General features: G+C 47.5%; 1 protein-coding gene across 3 annotated transcripts in view; it reads right to left on the bottom strand.

Annotated features, from left to right (window-relative positions):
* CACNA1I (calcium voltage-gated channel subunit alpha1 I) overlaps positions 1–21,377 on the bottom strand; it is a 96,779-nt gene that overhangs the window by 23,697 nt on the left and 51,705 nt on the right. For all 3 annotated transcript variants that reach the window (XM_068142489.1, XM_068142493.1, XM_068142490.1), the window contains exons 9-22: positions 14,529–14,680; positions 13,494–13,679; positions 12,683–12,800; positions 12,017–12,172; positions 11,491–11,581; positions 8,734–8,936; positions 7,229–7,645; positions 6,186–6,286; positions 4,540–4,663; positions 3,677–3,745; positions 2,568–2,752; positions 2,131–2,257; positions 862–987; positions 315–404 (exon numbers count right to left, since the gene is read on the bottom strand). In XM_068142489.1, coding sequence (XP_067998590.1) covers positions 315–404; positions 862–987; positions 2,131–2,257; positions 2,568–2,752; positions 3,677–3,745; positions 4,540–4,663; positions 6,186–6,286; positions 7,229–7,645; positions 8,734–8,936; positions 11,491–11,581; positions 12,017–12,172; positions 12,683–12,800; positions 13,494–13,679; positions 14,529–14,680 — 2,145 coding nt within the window. The remainder of the gene's footprint in view (positions 1–314; positions 405–861; positions 988–2,130; positions 2,258–2,567; positions 2,753–3,676; positions 3,746–4,539; positions 4,664–6,185; positions 6,287–7,228; positions 7,646–8,733; positions 8,937–11,490; positions 11,582–12,016; positions 12,173–12,682; positions 12,801–13,493; positions 13,680–14,528; positions 14,681–21,377) is intronic.

Below are 21,377 nucleotides of genomic sequence, written 5' to 3'. Positions count from 1 at the left end.
CAAGTAGGCACCACATCCACACAGCACCATAATGACACTGAGATGGGAGTAAACCTGTCATTCAGGAGAGAAAGGAAGCCCTGACTGCATCTTCTGACAAACACCTACAAAGCCACCAGTGGCACAGATGCACATCCCTGCATGGACCAGGCATGACCCTGACCTCTTGCAAATAGGTAAGCAAAGGATTCAGGAGGGCCTTGCAAGGGACTTTTGGTATGAGTGGCCTGTCTGAAGCAGGACACTAAAGCATGCTTCTGTCTTTCTAGCCTGAAGAAAGTGGAAAAGGTCCTTTCACAAGGAAATTTTTGTACCTGCTGGTCAACAGCCACAGCATCTAGTCCATTATACATAATATTGACCCAGCCATCCTTGGAAGCCAGAACAAAGAGGGACATCAGAGCCTGCAATACACAAAGCAAAGCAGATGTGGAGCAGGTGCATCTGGCAGGCTGGGAGAAAAAGAAGGGAAAAAAAAAGCGGGTTTATGCTCTAACAAACACAGCACTGAAATCCTCTTCCTGCCTGTGTTTCTACACACATCAAAACCTGCTCCTTCCCCCGTGGAGGAGAGGGAGGGGGCACAGGAAGCTATGTGCAGCCAGACACACCAGAGGAGAGAGGTTGTGAAGAACATCTGCTTTGCAGCAGGAGGGAAAATGGAAATCAAGCTCTCTGCTGCCACCACTTTTCTTTCCCCAACAACCTCTAAGCATCATTCTGATAGCAATCCACTAGTGACACAGCTTCTGCCAGATAAGTGCCCCTCCTGGACCAGGCACTGCATCTGTGCATGTATATAGGAGAAGACAAACCCTGTGCTGGGTTCCCGTCAGAGACAGGGGCTGTAGGCAGACTCACCTGTCCCAGGTTGTCAAAGTTATACTTGTGGTGCACCCACTTGTAGTTGGCAGCCACACAGTCAGACCGGTTGGTGATGTTCCTGATGTCGACCCCCAGACAGTGGTAGAACTTGCCCTTGAAGAGCTGCAGAAAGGAAGTGATCCCATCAGCCCTGTTCCCCACTGGGGTCTCCATGTTCCCTGGGCTAGTGAAGAAGCTCTCGAGATGGTGGGTGGGCTGCAGGGCTGCAAGTCAGGTGGAGCATGATGGGTAGGGAAGACCACCAATGCAACAGAGCACAGGCTCGAACACTGATGAAGAGCCAGAGCCACCCACATAAACCCACACCTGCCCTTTCAGCCTCCTCCACTGCCCCAGGCAAGCAGTGACTCCAACTCCTTACTCTCTGACAGCCTTTAGGGCAGCCTTTCTGGGTAGAATTAGAGTCACTGGCCCAAAAGGAAAAACATCCTCTATTTAGCCCTCAAAAGTAGTCTCCTTTTCTTGCCTCCCAGTTACTGAAAGGACTGATGGGAAAAGAAGATCTCATCTGAGGCTAAAGAACCAGAAAAAACCATCCCCTGATTCTCAGATACTTTGTTGTTTTGTTGTTTGGTTGTTTTTTTCCCTCTCCACAAAGCTGCACTGCACTGCTGGGGCTCTTCTGCCCAGGGCTCCTTTCCCCATATGGAAGGTACTGGATTGTGCATTTGTACAGATGCATCAGAGCAGACTAAGTATAGCACATTGCCTGAGATGGAAGTAACGCCCACGCCCTTGCTCCTCTGCAATGCAACAGCCAAAAATAAAGAGGATTAAATAAATTTTAAAAAGAAAGAAAAAAGAATAAAAAAAAACAGGTTGTGGGTGGATTTAGGACTCAGAGTGTGGTGGAGAAACAGAGCTGACTGGAGGCAGGGTTCACCTGCTTGCCCTTGTGGTGTGATGTGGACATGCCCAGTGAGCCCTGTGCCACACCAGCCCTGAACTCTCCCTACAATATAGCTCTCCCAAACTGTGATCCAGCTCCTGCCAGGTGTGAGCATTACCTCCTACCTCACATACCCAGCTCAGCAATTCACTGAGCACCTGGCTGGCCCTGCCAAAGGCTGCAGGAACATTATGGTGGGATATAGCTCATGAAGGAGGGCATGTTCAGAGATATTCCTAGCTTGCCTGTTGGTCCTGCTTAGCTTGGTTACCTCTGCCTGTTGTAGCATCTGGGGGCATAGGTGTCCATGGCAGGGTGGCAGCACAGAGGCTGCTCTATGGGCAGTAACAACCTACCTGCACACCTAGGATGCCAAAGATGATGAAGAAAGCACAGCAGATGAGCACAATGTTTCCTATGGGCTTGAGGGAAGAAATGAGTGTCTCCACCACCAGCTTCAGGCCAGGGGCTCGGCTGATGACCCTGGAAAGGAAGGAAGGGGAAGGGTAATAAAAGAGAGAGGACAGGGATGTTTGGTTTAAGCTAGCTGTTTTCAGTTGCAGCAGTCCCCTGCTCTGCCTGTGCAGTGACTCATCAGTGGAGATCAAAAAGGCTCTTCTGTCCCATGGGCTGGTTGTCTGATGAGGTACCTCCAGGGCCAGAGACATATGGCTAGGGGGAACCTCCCTGTGGCTTATGGCCTGGCTTTGGCACAGCAGGATCTGACTCTGGGCCTCTTCCTGGAGGGGCTGGTGGGAAGAGGGGGCCGAGCAGGGCTCAGCGGGGCTCTAACCGGAGGGGACGTAAAGTGCGCAGCAGCCGGAGGACTCGCAGCACCCCGAGGATTTTGGCACCGCCAGCAGAGGCCACCGAGACCACAATGTCGATGAGAGACACAAAGACCAAGAAGCCATCCAAGACGTTCCAGCTGCTGCGGAGATAAGCCTGATCCCCAAAATACAGGCCTAGAGAGACCACCTGCAAGAGAGGGGAGAGGAGAAGGGGTTAAATGGCTCCTCTACATGTTGCCTGCTACAGGCAGCTATGGAGAAAGAGGGAGGATGGGGAAAAGTTATCAACTCCACTTGACACTGAAGTGTTATCTCATCATCTTTTCCTTTCACCTGGAAAGCTATGAAAGAAAATGTCTTTGGGGAAATTGGTGTGACATAACTCCAGAAATAACAGGGCCATGGTGTCTCCTCACCTTTCCTTTGATTCCCTGAGCAACAGGCCTCTGTGGAGAACATGCAGGAAATCACTTCCTGCCACATCACAGACCTGGGGCAAATCACTCAAGCCAGAGATCAGCTGGGAGATAAAATTGGGCACTGAACCCTATATTTTGGGGCTTAAGGGGGTGCTTCGATTTTCAGCAGTTCTCAGCACTAGCAGGTGCTAGAGAAATAACTGGGCTTGAGGAAAGCTGAACACCCTGCAAATCAAGGCCATAATTCAGGTGTGAAATTTAGGTGTTTAACTTCAGGCATCCAGTTTTAGGACTCTTTTCCAGTGACAAGAGGGGAAACCCAAGATTTCCCTATTGTTGCAAAGTAGTTAGGCACATATTGATTAATTATCTCAACCAAGAAATGTGTTATTCAAATTGTTGTCATTTCTCCTATCCTTGTTTCAGGGGAAAGGGAAGGGACATTTGACATCACCACAAAATCCATACCTCCTGGATACTAAGATTTCTTTGGATTTAAAGCCTAGGATAAACAACCCCTCAATGCCTAACAGGGGACTCATACCCAGGCAGTACCTGCCTTTATCAAGGCAGAGGGAAGGATGGGCACACTGAAAAGCTGGAGACATTAGAAGGGTTCTGGGCAAGCATGAACCATGTTGTGTTTGTAACACTGGGAAAAGGCTCTGAGCTGTTAATCTCCAGTAACTCACCTTCAGTGTCATCTCAGCTACAAAAATTGCTGTGAATATGTAGTTGGACACAGTGAGAAAGATTCTCTCCTAAAAAATAAAAATAAAGAAAGGCCTTAAATATATCTTGATCCCTTGTTACTCTGCCAAATTCCTCTGGTGAACTTGATATCTTTTACTTTCCTGTGAAGGGCCTGAAAGTTGGGGAAATAAGAGAGGTGCCTTTGGAAAAGGTCAGTGCCTAGCAGCTTTTAGCTCATACACTGTCTCAGTCCTGTGCCTTAGCTCCCACACAACTCTGCAAGAGCACAAATTCAGTTTCAAGATGCTTTCTGCCCTGTTCTGCCAGTACTGCTCAGTCCTGCCTTGCTGCACTGACCTGGAACTTCTTCCTGAAGGGCTGCTGGGCACTGACTGCTGGACTGTGTGTAAGTGCAGTAGAGTCCAGGGATCAGCTATGGCTAGGGCAGATATGCAGACAAAGCCATTTCACTTGTCAGCTTGAACCGTGTCCAAGATAGCTCAAAAGCAGCATACATGGATGATGACATGCCATTCCTACAGAATGGAAGTTAATTCCTTCTCTTAGTTCATAGTCCCTGTCCCTTTTGCCAGTCATCTCTTGACTGCAGGTGCCTGGGGGACTCTCTTGTTCCCCAAGAGGGAAGGAACTAGGATTACTGTATTATAAAGTGGGTTACCCCATTTTAAGACCCTGCAGGAGAAGAACAAACTGTGTTAATTACTAATACTTGGGCATTAAAATAGATGAGTGGGAGCTGATGTTTAATGCTGAAGTTTTTCTAGAGGTCCTAGCAGTGCCAGGAGCACTTACAAAGCTCTGGCAGAGGTTGTGATAAAAAGTGGGAGGAAATGATGCTCACCGTGCTTCTGTGTTCGATCTGTGGTCTCTCCAGGGCAATGGTGATGCAGTTGAGGAAGATGAAGGCCAGCACAACATGGTCAAAGAGTTTGTGAGCTATGATGGTTTGGCAGAGGAGGCGAAACCTGCAAGAGAGTTCCAGTAGGCACCTGTGGCTTAGGCAGAGCAAGGTTAGGAGCTATGAATAGAATAGAATAGAGTAGAATAAACCAGGTTGGAAGAGACCTTCAAGATCATTGCGTCCAACCTATCATCCAACACCACCTAATCAACTAACCCATGCAACCAAGCACCCTGTCAAGTCTCTTCCTGAACACCTCCAGGGATGGTGACTCCAGCACCTCCCCAGGCAGCCCATTCCAATGGGCAATCACTCTCTCTGTGTAAAACTTCCTCCTGACCTCCAGCCTGAACCTCCCCTGGCTCAGCCTGAGACTGTGTCCTCTTGTTCTGGTGCTGGCTGCCTGGGAGAAGAGACCAACCTCTGCCTGTCTACAACCCCCCTTCAGGTAGTTGTAGAGAGCAATAAGGTCACCCCTGAGTCTCTTCTTCTCCAGGCTAAGCAGCCCCAGCTCCCTCAGCCTCTCCTCATAGGGCTTGTGTTCCAAGGATGACCTGTTCCATGATCTTGCCTGGCACTGAGGTCAGAGGACAGAGTGGAGAGGTCTGGCCAAAACTGAGCTCTGATGCAGCAGCATTCCTATCACTCATAGTATTGTTCCTTGCCATGGCTACACCGCAGAGTGGCCTACAGTCACACAGGGAGCATGGAGCAGACCAAGGGCAGAGCAAATAGCTGAACCTTCATCCACCGCCAGTGCCAGAGTGGCATCCTAACCACTGTGTCTCTGTGCTCCTCTCTTGCTCTGTAGAGAAGAGACTGAATTTCAGTTTTCATCCCAAACTCACACTGTGTTGGCTCAGGGCAAAGAGGCCACATGCCTGAGGAGAGGCAGGTAAGTTGGCAGGCAAGGTGACCACACTTACATCTGCTCTGAAAGATACTGCCTGTGAGCAGAGCTGTCACACAGAGAAAAAAGCTCGCCCTCATGAATTATAACGAAACCCTTTTCAAGGGGTGATGCACAGGGGTGAGAATACCATGGGGCATACGGATGTTCTCTCCTAGTGGAAAGACCCCCTCCAGCAGGAAGAGTTTAGCTTTTTTTTTTTTACCTTTTTCTTTCTTTCTTTCTTTCTTCTAGGCAAGAAGAATTCTGACTTTACCCTAAAAGGTGTGATAAGACTGCTGATAAGTTGGTACTGGGACTGAAAATGAAAATGTTCTAGTATCAGGGGAGGAAATATCAGTATTATGGAGCTGTTAATAATACATTCCTCCTTCTGGGTTAATGTTAGTATTCCCTGCCTTGCTTTGCCATAAATATTTATGATTATACAAAAAAAGAAATGGGATGCTCCAAAGGGAGGGAAAATCACAATAGTGATTTAGGATTCTTATCCTTCCTTCCATCTCCAGAATCAAGGAAGAGTTGTTTGGCTGGAGAGTGAACATGGAGAAGAAAACCCACATTCCCAGCTAGTAAGTTTAAATTTGTAACCCAGCACACAGCTCAGGGGTGTGGCCATCACAGCACCAGAATCTGCCCCAGCTTCCCAACCCTCTCAAGGCAAAGCTGCACAAACCTGTTCTGTGGAGAGAAGAGATATATGGACCAGTCCTCCCGTATTTCACACCAGTCTGGCTTATAGACTTCCATCATCTTCCGGATGCGAAAGCACAAGCTCTGGAGGGATGCAGCAGAAGCAAATGCCACTGGTTACCTTCCCACTTGCCTGAGAGAAGGACTCTTCCTTTCACATCTGACCCCAAAACAACACTACCTGCAGATTGGCCTGCTTGCCTTTTTTTAAGCTCCTGAATGGGGAAGTGGACTGAAAGAGCACCAAAGCTGTGAAAAATAGATAGATGCTGTTTTGCCTGGGCCTTTTCACTGCTTGGCATCTGTTTTCCCTCTCAGATCATTACAATTTTAACTGCTTGTGTCCTTTCTGGAGCAGAACACTGTCTGTGATGCTTTCTCAGAGCGGTTACTTGAAGACAGCGTTTTCTCACTACCTCACCTAAATGAGAAGCCAAGACAAGAAGGCCTTCAGTTGACACTCAGACTTGGAAGTCACTTAATTGCACACAGCATACATGTCTGTTCAGATTTCTGCTCATCCTTCCTCCTATTTTTCCACCCTTTCATGTGCTCACAGATTGGGCGTTGTAGTCTCCCAGGCTGGCACTGCAGACCTCACCTTGTGCCTGTGTTTCCTGCTCTGATCTGCTGATCTTTCCCATGCAAAGCTCTTGCTGCTCACACAGCCTGACCTTTCATAACCTTTAGAAACCACTGCTTGCACTGCTCTGAAATAACACTCCCTGAATGACCACACACATGCCCCACATCTTTTCTCCTACCATCCACCTGTACAAAAGCCTTTCAGGCAGTCTTCCTAAAAAGTCCCATCTGCTTTTAGCGTGGTCCCCCAGTTATATTTAAAACATTTCAGCAAGCTTTCACATCCACACAGCAGGGAAACAAACTTTGGGACTCCCCTGCTTTGGCAGGGGGTTGGACTTGATGATCTCTGTGGGTCCCTTCCAACCTCTACCATTCCATGATTTGGGGTTTCCCACAGCACTGCAGTGTAACCTCAGGTTCCCTCCACCAAGTGCTCACATAATCTATTTCTTCATCATCCTCTCCCCGTTCCTTGCGGTTGTTCATCTTTGGGAAGATCTCCTTGGAAATGCTGGGCATTTTGCCATTGCAGTCTTGATGTTCACTGGTCCCAGGTACTGTTCCCAGCTTACAAGTCCCTCTGTGGCTGGATGGGACCGAGGCCAGCTCTAACAAGTCAGAGGAGCCTTTGTTGTCCAGGGAGAGCGTCCGGCGGTGATGGAACACCCTTCCCGTCCCATCTGGCTCCCCATCCGCTGCCCTGTGCCCTTCCCCAGACAGAAGGGACTCGTGCTCAGCAGAGGGAGGTTTATGCTTCAGGCTGTGCCCCCGGGCCAGGCTGTTCCAGCTGGAGCGACGGCTCCCCCAGGCTCCACCGCGGCCCCAGGCACCGTAGTGGGAACTGCGGGAGCTGGACTGTAAGAGAGTGAGAGGAGAGTTTAGCAACTCAGGGCACAAGGAGGGACCATGAGATCCTCTTTCACATCACAGGGGAGCTTGCCAGTTTTCATCCATTGAGGAAGCTGCATGGTGGAATTTAGCAGCAATCTCTGACAATAAATTGACAGTGAGTTAGCAATGGTGTTGGCTGTGATTACTTCATAGCACCATCTCTGTGCAAAGCACTTATGGGGAAGGTAAAAAAATTAAAGCCAAAGGCCAGGTGCCTGATGTTGTTACTTACACCAGCACAGAGCAAGAATAAAGCTCTCAAAAAAATAATCAATTGGCAGCTTTTTGGACTGCCCTGGGGTAAAGGATAACACAAGGTACAAGGTGATGGATAATCTGACATGCCATCCTTGAGTATAGTCTTAGTGAAAGGAAGAAATGAGAGAAACAGGCTTACTGATTACAGTCTAGTCCAACCACATCAACAATTTACCAGGTTGCACATGGCTGACAGCTCTCCCTATTTAGAAACAGCAGGAGCATGAACGCTTTGAGCACCAATGCACCCCCCAAAGCTGTGTTACATGTGTTAAATGATGTTACATGCTTTGGCTGGACAGTCACTAGTGCTTGGGATAAGTGCTAAAGGGCAGCAGGGCCTGCTATGGGGAGATCCAAGTCCAGATTTCTCTTTTCCTTGTTCCAGAACCCCATCTCTTGTGGCACTTGGAAGTTCTGGTGTCACCCAGTTACTCCTATCCCCTTAACATACTCAGGGCATCATTGTGTGTCCTGTGGAAAGGAAAGAGCAAGGGGACAAAATGTATTTCACTCTAAGAGATATGTTCTGTCTCCTTGGTGTTTCCCCCACTTGTACTAGAAGAATACAAAAGCACTGAATCACACATTCAGTGGAACAGAGATCAATATCCTGGAAGCAGACTTCAATAGTCTGGATATTTAGGTAAATAATGTGAACTGACCCGACTTCCTGCTTGTGATAGAAGCCTACAGCAGCAGTGCAATGCTCCACAGCAATCCCCAGATGATTGCAGAAACACAACAGAGTGCTTGGAAATCAAAAGCAGCTTATGACTCACTCACTCACTCACCAAGGACCGCTGGTCGTAGGTCATTCTCCCCAGGGACATCACACTGCTCTTCCGGGACCCAACGGCAACACGGATCTGGTCAGGCTGCAGGGAGTTGTGTGAAGAGTTTGTGACTCCCCCAGCAGCCACTGGTGGGTTGGAAGAGGGCAAGGATGGGTCCAAGTGTCCATTAGGTGTCACAGGAATTGCACAGAGCTTGGGATCTGTGTGGAAAGATGCAGAAAGAAGAAGAAGGAGAAAAGAAGCTGTGTTCCTCACTGTACAGTGACTGTTTCAATGTCTCAGCTATTTAGTGGGTTAGCAGCAGCTAACAGAATATTCATTGTTTAGCAGCAATCAGTATCAATTCCTCTTTATTTAGGGTTTTGTGGCAAAAGCCATGCAAGATGGGAAGCCTTTGAATTATTCTCTTCAGTTCCCAAAACCGAATGCAGATCTCCATGGGGCCAGACAGAGCAGCAGAGCGCTGGTCAAGTAGACTCAAGTTAACAGGCAGAACAAGCAGCTGAACCCTGGCTGCAAGGTGGGGAGAGTGTGCTGCTGCATGCCAAGAACAGACACCTGCAACTTCAGGTCTGAACCAGTGCCACTGACTGCCAGCTTGCTTATTTGAAGCAGAAAGGCTGAGGCACTGAGGAAGAGATCAAGATGTGAGGAAACCCACATCCATCTGCATGTTGGGGTCAGCTTTACATGCTGGCAATCTTACTCTTCTTCCAAGTCTAGCCTTTGAGGGGTATGTTATGTGCTGTGGACAGCCATCAACATTTGTTGAGATGGATGAAGAGGAATAGATTTCAATGCCTAAAAGGACTGGAACAATCCTTTCTGTCTGACTGTTGCATGATGTCTGCGTGCAGCATCAGTGCACCAACAAGCTCTCTAAGCTCTTCCCATCTGCCTTCCTAGGTGTTTGGCTGCCTACATTCAAGCTGAGCTCTGATATGGTGCAGCCAGATAACCCAGGATCAGGCTGTTGTGAAAAAAGCCAAGTTGCCTGAAAGAGCTGTGACAAGCCAATACTGGAGCCACTGCTCTTTGCTGAGGGAGCTGCATTTGTGCTCAGACTTGTGCCTGTAGTCGCTGTCCGGGTTATACTGCAAGCATGCTTGTGCCTGTCCTTGCATCTTGTTAATCCTCATCTCGCCTTGCTGACTGGACTTCTTGCCTCAACCTCAGATCTGCCTCACCACTGACTGCCTCACCTGCAACCACTGAACCATTGGCTGATCCTGGCTAGTGTCAGCAGACATGCCCTGCTCACACTTTGTAGGTGCAGTTCCCCTACCTCAGCTCCTGGCCCACCATCCACTGTAGAGCAAGCTACTCTTGCTGCTCCCTGCCACCAAGTCCTGTCTGAAGTAGAATCATAGAATTGTTAGGGTTGGAAGGGACCTCAAATATCATCTAGTTCCACCCTCTCTACCATGGGCAGGGACACCTCACACTAGATCAGGTTGTTCAGAGCTACATTCAGCCTGGCTCCAAAACCTCCAGGGATGAGGCTTCCACCACCTCCCTGGGCAACCTGTTCCAGTGTCTCACCAGCCTCATGGGGAAGAATTTCTTCCTGTATATATACCTCTTGTAGAAAGACTTGCAGTCTTCAAGGGAAGACTTTGAGAGGTGGAGACCTTACCCAGCCTCTTGTAGTCAGACTGTTCCAACAGTTCAATTATCTTTCCTAAAAGAAATACGTGGTGCTTTTTAATTTTGTTTGTTCTGTGTTTGTTTAGTTTCAGCTTCCAGCCTTTACAATCCCATTATGTCTTTTTTTCTGCTCAATTAAAGATCCATCTAGCATCAGAAATCTCTGCTTATGGTCAGCACTTAGAGAGTGTGTGATCCAGTCACTTCCCTGGTCTCTCTAAGCTTCATTAGCCACTCACTATGAGGCCAGATTTGTCCAAGTCCTTTCTTATGTGTTGGTATCCTCTATCCAAATGTGGGTCCCAGATTTGGACACAGCATTCCTGAAACAGTGACCCCAAAGCTAAGCAGAGACAGCCTCACTTCTTACTCCTAGATGGCATTCTCTAGGTCATTCAAGAGGTGCTCCCCTTAGCTATCATATTCCTCAGGATGTCAACAGGTCTCAGCTTTCACAGAATCACAGAATCACCAAGGTTGGAAGAGACCTCAAAGATCATCGAGTCCAACCTGTCACCCAAGAGCTCATGACTAAACCATGGCACCAAGTGACATGTCCAGTCCCCTCTTGAATACCTCCAGGGATGGTGACTCCACCGCCTCCCTGGGCAGCACATTCCAATGGCTAACAATTCTCTCAGTGAAGAACTTTCTCCTCACCTGCAGCCTAAACTTCCCCTGGTACAGCTTGAGACTGTGTCCTTTTGTTCTGGTGCTGGTTGTCTGGGAGAAGAGACCAACTCCCTCCTGGCTACAACCTTCCTTCAGGTAGTTGTAGAGGGCAATGAGGTCTCCCTAGAGCCTCCTCTTCTCCTGGCTAAACAATCCCAGCTCCCTCAGCCTCTCCTCATAGGGCTTGTGCTTGAGGCCTCTCCCCAGCCTCGTTGCCCTGCTCTGGACACGTTCAAGTGTCTCGATGTCCTTCTTGAATTGAGGGGCCCAGAAGACTGATAACACCACAGATAACACCACAAGGCAGCATAAAGTTCAAAATGAAAACTGATAAATTCTTGGAGATGGGAGTGACTTTTCTGCAGATTTTCCTTTTGTTTTTCTCACTAAACAGCAATGGGAGATAAGAAAATGAGGCTGCTTGAGCTACTGTACCTGAGCCTTCCTGAACCTCTTGGAACTGATCTAAGTCCTCCATGTTTGATGAACTCTGGTCGTCATCTGAGTATGACCGGTTGGCATCACCCTGGAACACACGAGTTTAGGAGCTGAGAATTCACACAGGGAAAAGCTCGTTTCTTCTTGTCTTTCATTGCTGGAACAACTGTAAACCCTCCTTGGCAGCCAGGCATCAATAAGATCACTGGAAAGAGTCTCACGTGACCTGGGATGGCTGACATACTGGTTGCTTGCTTTTGGAAGGGCAAAGAACTCACTCTAGTAGGGTAGGGTCTGTTTCACAGGATGGGAATTATGACTCCCTTCAGGGGGTTTGTCTCCTTGCAAGGATTAACAGCATCAGGGTTTTTTGTTTAATGGTGCCCATCTTGAATCTAACAAGGGAAATTTTGACAGTGTAATACTCTGAGAGTCCTCTACCCCAGTACCCCCAAAGTGTCTTGAAGGTCCCATGTTTAACACCTGTATTCCTCTTCCTGACGAGGCCTTAGTGGTAACTCACCTCAGCCTGGAATCCCTCCACGAGAATGGCCACCAGCAGATTGAAGAGCACATAATTGCCAAATGTCATGAGAGCCACAAAGTAGAGGGATGCCCATGGTGAGGTGGAGGCCATGCCATTATAGAGCACAACGTTCCAGTCCTCCTGGGTTAGAATCTGCAACCAGGAGTAGAGACCACATAAGCATGAAGGAAGAACACAAAGAGGGTTCTCAGAAAAGAACAGTGAAAGGACACACATTAGGACTACATCAGGCCTCTTAGTTTCACTGTAACCACACACTCACTGCCCACTGTTACTGTCCAGCTGTGGTACTGCCCCAATAACATTAGCTGAGCAAGAATAAACAAGAGCAACCACGAGGGTAGTTGTGGGATGACATAACAGTCATGTCCACATTGTCACATCATCACAGTCCATATTAAACATGGAATTTCTACAACAGGAGGGACCTTTGCAAACTTTCTCCTAGGAAGGAAGGAAGGAGTGTTTCTGTCTGAGAGATATTACAGTCATTTGATTACAGCACACAGTTGCTCTTCCTCTGAACATCACATGCTGGAGCCTGCTGTCAGGAGTGAGTGCAATGTTCTGCAATGAGGAAAAGCACCCCCTGATCCTCTTCTCTTTCCCCTAGCCCACCTGTAGAAAGCAGAGCGAGCTCACCTGGAAGACAGTGACAATGGCCCACAGCAGAGAGTCAAAATTTTTCCGGTCGGGAACTGTATCTCCTGTGTCTGTCCTGAGGCTGAACTTGCAACCAAAGATGTGCATTCCCAGGATGCTGTTGGGATAAGAAGTGAAGATGGTGTCGAACATAAATACCTCTGCCACCACAATAATCTCAGTTATTTTCTCTTTTCCTCCTGACAATCTAATATACACCACAGGAGTGAGAGGTATTCAGTATTCAGTATCACTAAGAACACCACAGCCTGACCACTGGGACCTGTTTGTGAAGAAGGAGCTATGCACTGCACTCCCCAAACACCTTGGTTTTCATCTGTACTGCCTCAGAGCTCATGTAGTCCCTTTGACCTGCCCTTCACATCTGCTCTCTCCATTGTTTTCTTTCACTTTTCTTCATCCCCCTATCACTGCATCCATAGGATGCACTGACAAAATGTCTGTTGCTTCTTGCTGCTCCTCTGCCAGCCAGCCTCCAGACTGAACTGTTCCTGCACCAGTCCTGATTACCAAGACACTTCCCCCATCCTGCCACAGGACATTATGCTCAGGGTGCGCATTTGGTGGCAGTATTTCTCCACCCCGCCCAGACCAAACCTTCAGCTGCTGAACCCAACTCAGGGCAGCAGCAACCTCAGCCCATACCAACAAATAAATGGTTGTCAGTGCTTGCCTGGGGCTAGAGCAATGGGCAAGACCCAGTCATGCAAGCGTGCACTGAAGCTGCTGTCCCCATGAGCCATGCAGGGCTTCTTCTGAAACACTGAGAGGCAACTATCTGCCAGCTCACCTGAATATAAAGATGAAGAGCATGAGGAGCATGCAGAAGGTGGCTACATTGTCCATAGTCTTCATCAGCACCACAAGCTGGCGGCGCAGCGCAGGCATGAAGCGCACCAGCTTCAGCACCCTCAGGAGGCGGAACGTCCTCAGCACAGAGAGGCCCCCATCTGCCTGGCCAACAATCTCCCAGATGCTGAGGCACAGGGAGTACAAGGAACAAAATGAAAGACAAGTGAACAAACTGAAGAGAGAGAGCAATAAGAATGCCAAGCCAAGTTTTCACCTCTGAGAAAAATCTGTTTCTGCAAGATATCACAGGATCACAGGGTGTTAGGAGTTGGAAGGGACCTCCAGAGATCATCAAGTCCACCCCCCCTCTCCAGAGCAGGACCATAGAATCTAGCAGATGGGTTCTGAAAGTCTCCAGAGAAGGAGACTCCACAGCCTCTCTGGGGAGCCTGTTCCAGTGCTCTGTGACCCTCACAGTGAAGAAGTTCCTCCTCATGTTGAGTTGGAGCCTCTTGTGTTGTAGCTTATATCCACGACCCCTTATCCTATCACAGGGTACAAGTGAGAAGAGCTTGTCCCTTCCCTCTTGACACCCAGCCCTCAGATATTTATAATTAGAAGCATATACTATAGGCTTATAGTTAAGTGCAGAGTGCTGTATTTCTCTGTTAAGAACATGAGCTGCACGTTGTCAGAGTGAGGAAAGGACTGCAGCATTAAATTCCTGCAAGACAAGTTCCCCTATCACTCATTAAACCTTTGTGACATCCTTAGTTTTTGCATTTACCCATATTCCTCAGCTAATATTTGTTGTGGAGTTGCAAAGCAATTGCAGTTGCCTCCATTCTACAGAGAGAGCTGAGGGGCAGAAATGCTACGCAGCTTGCCTAGGGTCACCAAGTGTTTGCCTTGTAAATCAGCTCAGGTCCTCCCAGCATAGCCGCTAAATCTTTTTTTTAAAAGGCATATGAAAATGTGCAAGCTCTGTGGTGCTCTTTTTGATACTTCAGTCCCTCCCCAAGGCCCCTGTCACCTGATGATGACGATGATGCTGTCAAAGATGTTGTAGGGGTTGCGGAGATAATCAAAGAGACCAAAGGCAGCAAGTTTCAGAATCATCTCCAGGGAAAACATGCTTGTAAAGACAACATTGCTGATCTCCAAGATGTTGGTCAATTCCTCTGGCTGGAAAGAAAGCACAATCAGAAAGTCAGGACTGAAAGAGCCCTGAAACGATGGGAAATAATTTGCCACCATTCCCAGCGGAGCTCCCATAAGTGAGATTAGAGTGGAGCAGGACAGAGCCATCCCTGCTCCAATTGCTTTGCACATTTACTACATTCAGCACAGATTTTGTTCCCAACATTCTTTTCCTAGGTGTGGTCAGGAGGCTCACAGCCATTTGCACAGCAAAGGCTGACCAAGCCATCTCCCAGATTCCATTCCATAGCCTGGTCCCCCAGCTCAGGGCTACTTTGCTTTACTTTCTGCAAAGAATCCAAGTATTTTCTGCAGCAGGGCAGAAGTGGTTAATCTGTGCTCAACCACTTTCTTCAAGAATTTCTTCCTCTGAGGTTTTCACAGGTAGCTGGTACATACTTTTGCTGTCAGAGTGTAGGAAGATGGTTCCCCATCTTCCTCTAAATATCACTGCACTTATCTGCCCTTTCCCCCTTTGTATTATCCCTTCCCTGTTGTTCACTCCCCCTCTCCCCACCAAATCTTTGACACATTAGTCTTCTGGTTTTGCTCCAGCAGTCTTTTCTCTCCCCTCTAGAGTGGTCTAAATAATGACCCAAGTGAATATCTGAATGAATAAGACAGCTGCAAGGAGGAGCCACTGCTAACCACTACCTGCAAAAGACAGGAAGAGTGTGACAGGGTGAGGAAAAGAGAACAATATATAGCAAGAGGAGAAAGGAGGATGTACAAGGTGAAAATCTCCACACATGACACAAGCTGATTGTGTTGAAAGAAAAAAAAAGAAAGAAAAAGAAAGGAAAAAATAACCCAAACAGTCTGACCCTGCCTTGGGCATTTTTTTTTCTGTTGAATCTGTGACACATCTTTGAGCCCCTGTGATACAGCCTTCTCCAGCAGAGACTGGTGTGCTCCTGCATACAGGAGGAAGCCTTTTAATGGCTCCATCAGTGGAACAAGGCTCAGCAAATTAAATTACTCCTCCTTTTGTTTTCTGAGTTAACAACTTCTTTTCACTTCAGAGAAGTTTCCAAGGCTGCACACACTGACAAGGTCAGGAAAGGGTCTAGACCGTTTCCTCAGGAATGGTGAAACAATTGCTTCAGAAGGAGACAAAGGCTGCACTGATGTCATCAATAAGGAATACCAGGATCTTGCCATCCCCTACAAAACAGAGACATTCCCTGCACTAAATTTGAGGTGGGCTCATCTGCTCAAATCATCTGTTACTGAGGGGACTAGGACTGCACCGGGCAAAACAGCAAGGCCTGAAGTCTGAAATAAGGTCAGATGTGTGACAGGCAACAAATGCACAAGCCTGGCCATGTCTGCATAGACACACAGCCCAGGGAGACTCCTACAGCACGGGAAAGGTACAAAACATTCCCATAGTGACAGAAGAACTTCCTCACAGTATAATGGGAGCCAGGTTGGACACCCATGGATGGCCTTCAGACCACATGAGGCTTCTAGGTCAATAGCCTTATGAAATTCAACAAGGGCAAGTGTAGGGTACTGCATCTAGGGAGGACCAGCCCCACTTATCAGTACAGGTTAGAGGCTGACCTGCTGGAGCACAGCTCTTTGGGAAAAGACTTTGAAGTCCTGGTGGACAACAGAGTAACCACGAGCCACCAATGTGCCCTTGTGGCCAAGAAGGCAAATGAAATCCTGGGGTGCACCAAAAAGAGTGGCAAGCAGGTTGAGGGAGCATCTCCTCCCCTCCTGCTTTGCCCTGGTGAAGTCTTATTTGGAGTACTGTGTCCAGTTCTGGGCTCCCCAGTTCAAGAAGGACAGAGAGGGTACAGCAAAGGGCTAAAGAGATGATTAGGGGACTAGAATGTCTGTCCTACGAAGAATGGCTGAGGGACTTTGGGCGTCTTCAGCTGGAGAAGGCAAGACTGAGGGAGGATCTTATCAGTGCTTATATAAATTTGAAGGGTGGGTATCAGGAGTGTGGGGCCAGTATCTATGCAGTGGTGCCCAGTGACAGGACAAGAGGTAACAAGCACAAACTTGGAACATAGGAAGATCCATCTAAACATGAGAAGGAGCTTCTTTGCATTGAGGGTGGAACACTGGAACAGCAGCACTGAAATAGGCTGCTCAGAGAGGTAATAGAATCATTGTATAATCTCTGGAGTCATTCAGAACCCTCTTGGATGCTGTCCTGTGCGATCTGCTGTAGGGGTGGTTGGCCTAGATCTCCAGAGGTGCCTTCCAACCCCTATTATTCTGTGATTCTGTAATTCACCTGGCTGTGCCACGCTGCTCACCATCACCTTTCCAAGCAAGAGCTGGTGGGGTCCTGCTCCAGATGAAGGTGTGCCATCTTCCTAAGAGAAGGGACAAAGGACACACTGCTTCAGGGCTCCTCTGGCCCAAATTTCCATGTTTACCTCGGGGCAGGCACGTGACACCTCAGACAAGGTTACTTTTTCGATATTTAACTTAATGTAGCACTAAACCCCAGCTCCAAGCCTTCAAGGTGATTCTGATCCAGGCTCTGTAGTAGCAGGCAGTAGTACTCTCACTGTTGGGATACCCTTGCTGAAAAGATAGCTGAAGACTCCCCAGTTCCTGCACGCTGGTCTGAGCCATCCCTGGCCACCAGAGCACTCTATCAAGCATCACATAAAATGGATGGGAACAAGAAAACTGCAAAAGCCCATTGCTCAGGACAAGAGAAGACAGATGCTCCTGGTACTGCTGAAACAAAGAAGTGAGTCCCTGCAGGTCAGAGCCAATATTTTTATCATTAACTCAGTGCCCAACAGGGAAAGGAATTGTGGTGTCTGAGGACTGCAGAACTGATGTTTTTCTGAAGGGCAGCCTTTTCTGTTGGCTGTGCCTATTACACATGCAGTTTGGGGAAGGGGAAGTGAGACAGGAATGCAGTTCTGGGTCTGACCCACCCCCTGAAGCTGGAGGCTGCTTTAACCCCTGCTCTGGGACCCCCAGAGGACCACTTCCTCCATGGTGAGCAAATGGACTGGAAACTGCTCCTCTCATCTGTGGCTTCCCACACCCTTTGCTAATTTGTTGCATTCCTCATTCCAGATTTTTACTGAAATAGTCTCTTCCTTTAAAATATAAAAAGGGGAGATGGCTCAATTTCCATCCATAATTACATTTGAATAACAAAACCATCCTGAAAATGAGGGGGAGAGGAAGGGAGAGAAAAGCAAAGAGAGAGAAAAAACAAACAAGTGCACATAGGAAGGGCAAGATGAGTATCACTTTATGGAGAGCCAGGCAGTAATGACACTCACCAGGGACATATGGTTCATATGCTACACAGAGATGCCAGCTTCAGCTTGAATCAAATGATTATGTCACTGAGAATGAGCAATGCAAAAAAGCAACAGGCCATGGTGGTGGATTATCCTCTCTGCTGTCCACATAGTCTTTCTTGTGCTGTCTTAGGAACAATTGATGCTTGAAAAGCCATGCTTCCATCTCACTTGTGGAAAAGGTCACCTGTTCCCTTGTCTCTACTTCCCTCCCTGACATCTGTTTTTCTAGTCAAGCTTCCACCTGTTAATCTTTTTCTAATGGGCCATCAATCAGGCCCAGCAAAGCATCCTTCCTAGAGAGAGGGGCAGGACGATTGGGCAGGGAAAGAGGGGAGAGGAATCAAAAAACAAAGCCGAAGACAAATTAGCAAAATAAACTCATTGGCACCTACAGGAAGCAGAGGACCAGAGAGTTTTTTTAAATGGAGTAGAAAAGTTGTAAATGCTGGGGAAGAACGAGCAACACAGGGAATTAACTCCGGAGAGAAAGAAGAGAAGAAGAAAGGAGCCAGCTGCAGAGATACTCACTGGCTAAAAGCAGTGAGGCCCTTTCTGGAGATACAGGTAATTTTGCCCTCTGACAAGAGCCATCAGCTGGGGCTGCAGGGGCCACCAAGGGCTCTGTCCTGTGTGGGGATGCCCTCACACCTAGGGCAGTGTGTCATGAGTGACAGTGGACAAGGCTGACATGTGAGACTCTCTGGCCAGGGAAGGGTGAACTTAATGAAGGGGGCAAGCAAACAGGGGAAAAGGGGTTCTCTCCTTTTTTCCTAACAACACACAGGATTCCCAGCACGATGGATGTATCCCCTCACATCTGTGAGAGGTCCAGAGACTTCCACAGACAGCCCTCAGGCATTTACCATCAAAACCTTTAGCCAGGCTTCCTCCTCCCAGGCCATTCAGGTTTACCTAGAAACTATAAATGGAAGCATCCACAAGGAAAAGCTGAACTCAAGAATATTTTAGTTCAAGCAAAAGCAAGGAATACCAGGAATCTCTCCATAAGAAAAGTCTGTTTATATTGCCTAGCCAGGGTAGACTCATTTATTCACCACACCAGGAGAGAAACATGAACAAAAACTGTAGGAGGTGAGTACCAGGATGAGAAAGGTAGCTTGAAGGGGAGAGAGATTCAGGAGGGCAGAGCATGCCCTGATACCCTGCTTTAACAAGACTGGTTCACCTACTCTGAATATGGATCTCCTTCCAAATCCATGAAACTACCTAATTCACCTCTTCATGGCACCAAGTCCTTCCTCCCTCCCAGTGTAAATCAAGTACTGATAGTGAAGTGTAGGATTCAGGTCTTCAGTGCTCCTGATCAGACATCAGAAACTAGACTTGGGACAGAGGGCAGCTGCTCAGCCTCTTTTCTCCTTTCCAGTTTCTTACTAACACTGGGATTCTTAAATTGGATGAAAATGAAAACATAATGCATCCATTATTTGAATGAAACTGAAAACAAGTGAATCCCTTCTTTGCCAACAGCCAGAAACTCCTGCACCATAGGTTAAGAATACACAGAGCACCATTAAGCCCCGGCAAGAGGAGTTTCTCCTAACCAGGAATAAGACGGCAACAGTCTAGAAACGGAGGAGTTATTGATGTCATCTATGAAGAACCATCCCTACCAAACCATAGCTGCACATCACTGCCTCTAAGAGCATGAGAGAAAAAAAATACTCAAACAAACAAATCAAAACAGAGAGGTGTCTCCAGCCTGGCCATTTTTACTCACCATTTCCAAGCAATTTGACAATAATCATCATCATAGTCATCTCAGCCACGGAGCATACCAACTGGTTTTCCTTGCTCTAATCACCACCTCACAACCAGTACAGGATGTCCTGATGTTTTGTTATACCCTAGTTTTACAAGACTGAAGGAATGTTGTTTCATCTACTACCCCAGGGAGACCGTTCCATCATTTACTAAATGTCAGCGTGTGATGAGCTGGCTTGGACATTTGTTGAATGTTTCTGACAAGCAGCAAATAGCAAAGAGAGAAGCAATAACTGTAAAATATGAACTTGTGGATGCAATAAATGCTGGTATAAAGGGAAATCATGCAGGCTAAAGGATATGAAGGTACTGATCCACAGGGCTGGGCTGGTTAGGAAACAAGGGATCATCTCCTGATCCACACCAGACAGACTTCATAAAGTATTGTCTGATCTATGAAGGAACATTGTAAGTAGATACTGGAGAAGATAAACCAAGTTACTCAGAAATTGGCTCATTGGCTACTAATGGCAAAGAAGCTCAAGTCCAATGGGCCCTTAAAGAAATATATGAGAAAGGCAGCCTGGAACATTCAGCTGGGACCAGCCTTTTCATCCTCATGCTGAATAAGAGAGAAAAGCAAGCAGCACCAAATCCTCTGTGAGGGTTTAAAAAAAAAGAGAAGGAAAAAAAAAAGTAAGCCTCTTAAAAGGATCTTTCTGGACAGCCACAAGCATCTAATATCTTGATTTTCTACACTGGATTTAAAAATAGGCGCTTCCAAGTAGAAGCAGATATGAAGAACTGCAAAAACTATTTGAAGCAGGACAAAGCTTGAAATGATGGATTTGGGCTTGGGCAGTGTCCCAGCAGTATCTAAAGGCCTAATACTGAGGATATTACATGGTATAATGCACACTGATGCATTTGAATAAACTTATCTATTTACAAGTGATAACTTGTGATGGATCTAAGGATTAAAGATTACTCATAGCAGTGCAGTTTGCCCCAAAATGAGTTTACTGCCCTCACAAGAAATGTATGAGGAGATGGGAAGCTGTCCTAATCTCACAAAGAGGACAGGATGGGGGGCTGGGTGGATAAGTTAAAGCCAAATTCCAAGGTCATCTGGACCTGAGTAGAGTGGTTTGAGTTGCTGAGGTTAAGCCTCCTGGCAGAAAACCACTGTGAATATTAAACCTCTGAATTGCAACCAACAGGTATTTGTAATTCATGTTCGGGTTTTGGTTTAGTTTGTTGGGTTGGGTTTTGTTTGCTCTTGTTGTTGTTGTTGTTTTGTTATGGCTGGTTGTTGGTTGGTTGGTTTGGTTTTGTGTTTTGTTTGGTTTGGTTTTGCTCCTGTTGGTCAAGGCGTGGAAATCAAAGGGTGAAACATACATAAACACTGTCCCACCAGGTTCCTGTGTCTCTGAGCCTGAACATTAAGCCTGGCTCCTGTGGTCTCACTCCTTACCCTGATGGCTGATGGGTGCTTTGGTCAGGAGGCAGCTCACTTGCCTATGGTCTGTGAACAAGTGGAGCAGCAAGGAGCTGACAGACCTGCCCAGGACTGCTCAAACCCATGGCACCTTCACACATCCTGTTACCCAGCCAAATACGTCCTCAGACAGTGGCTGGAGTTGTGATCTTCCATGCACCAG

The sequence above is a fragment of the Melanerpes formicivorus genome, unplaced genomic scaffold (assembly GCF_026170545.1).
Source record: "Melanerpes formicivorus ecotype bairdi unplaced genomic scaffold, bMelFor1.0.p_v2 SCAF_8, whole genome shotgun sequence".
NCBI lineage: Eukaryota > Metazoa > Chordata > Aves > Piciformes > Picidae > Melanerpes > Melanerpes formicivorus.
The sequence above is the reverse complement of the archived record's forward strand: the minus strand, read 5'-3'. Positions and strand labels throughout refer to the sequence as shown.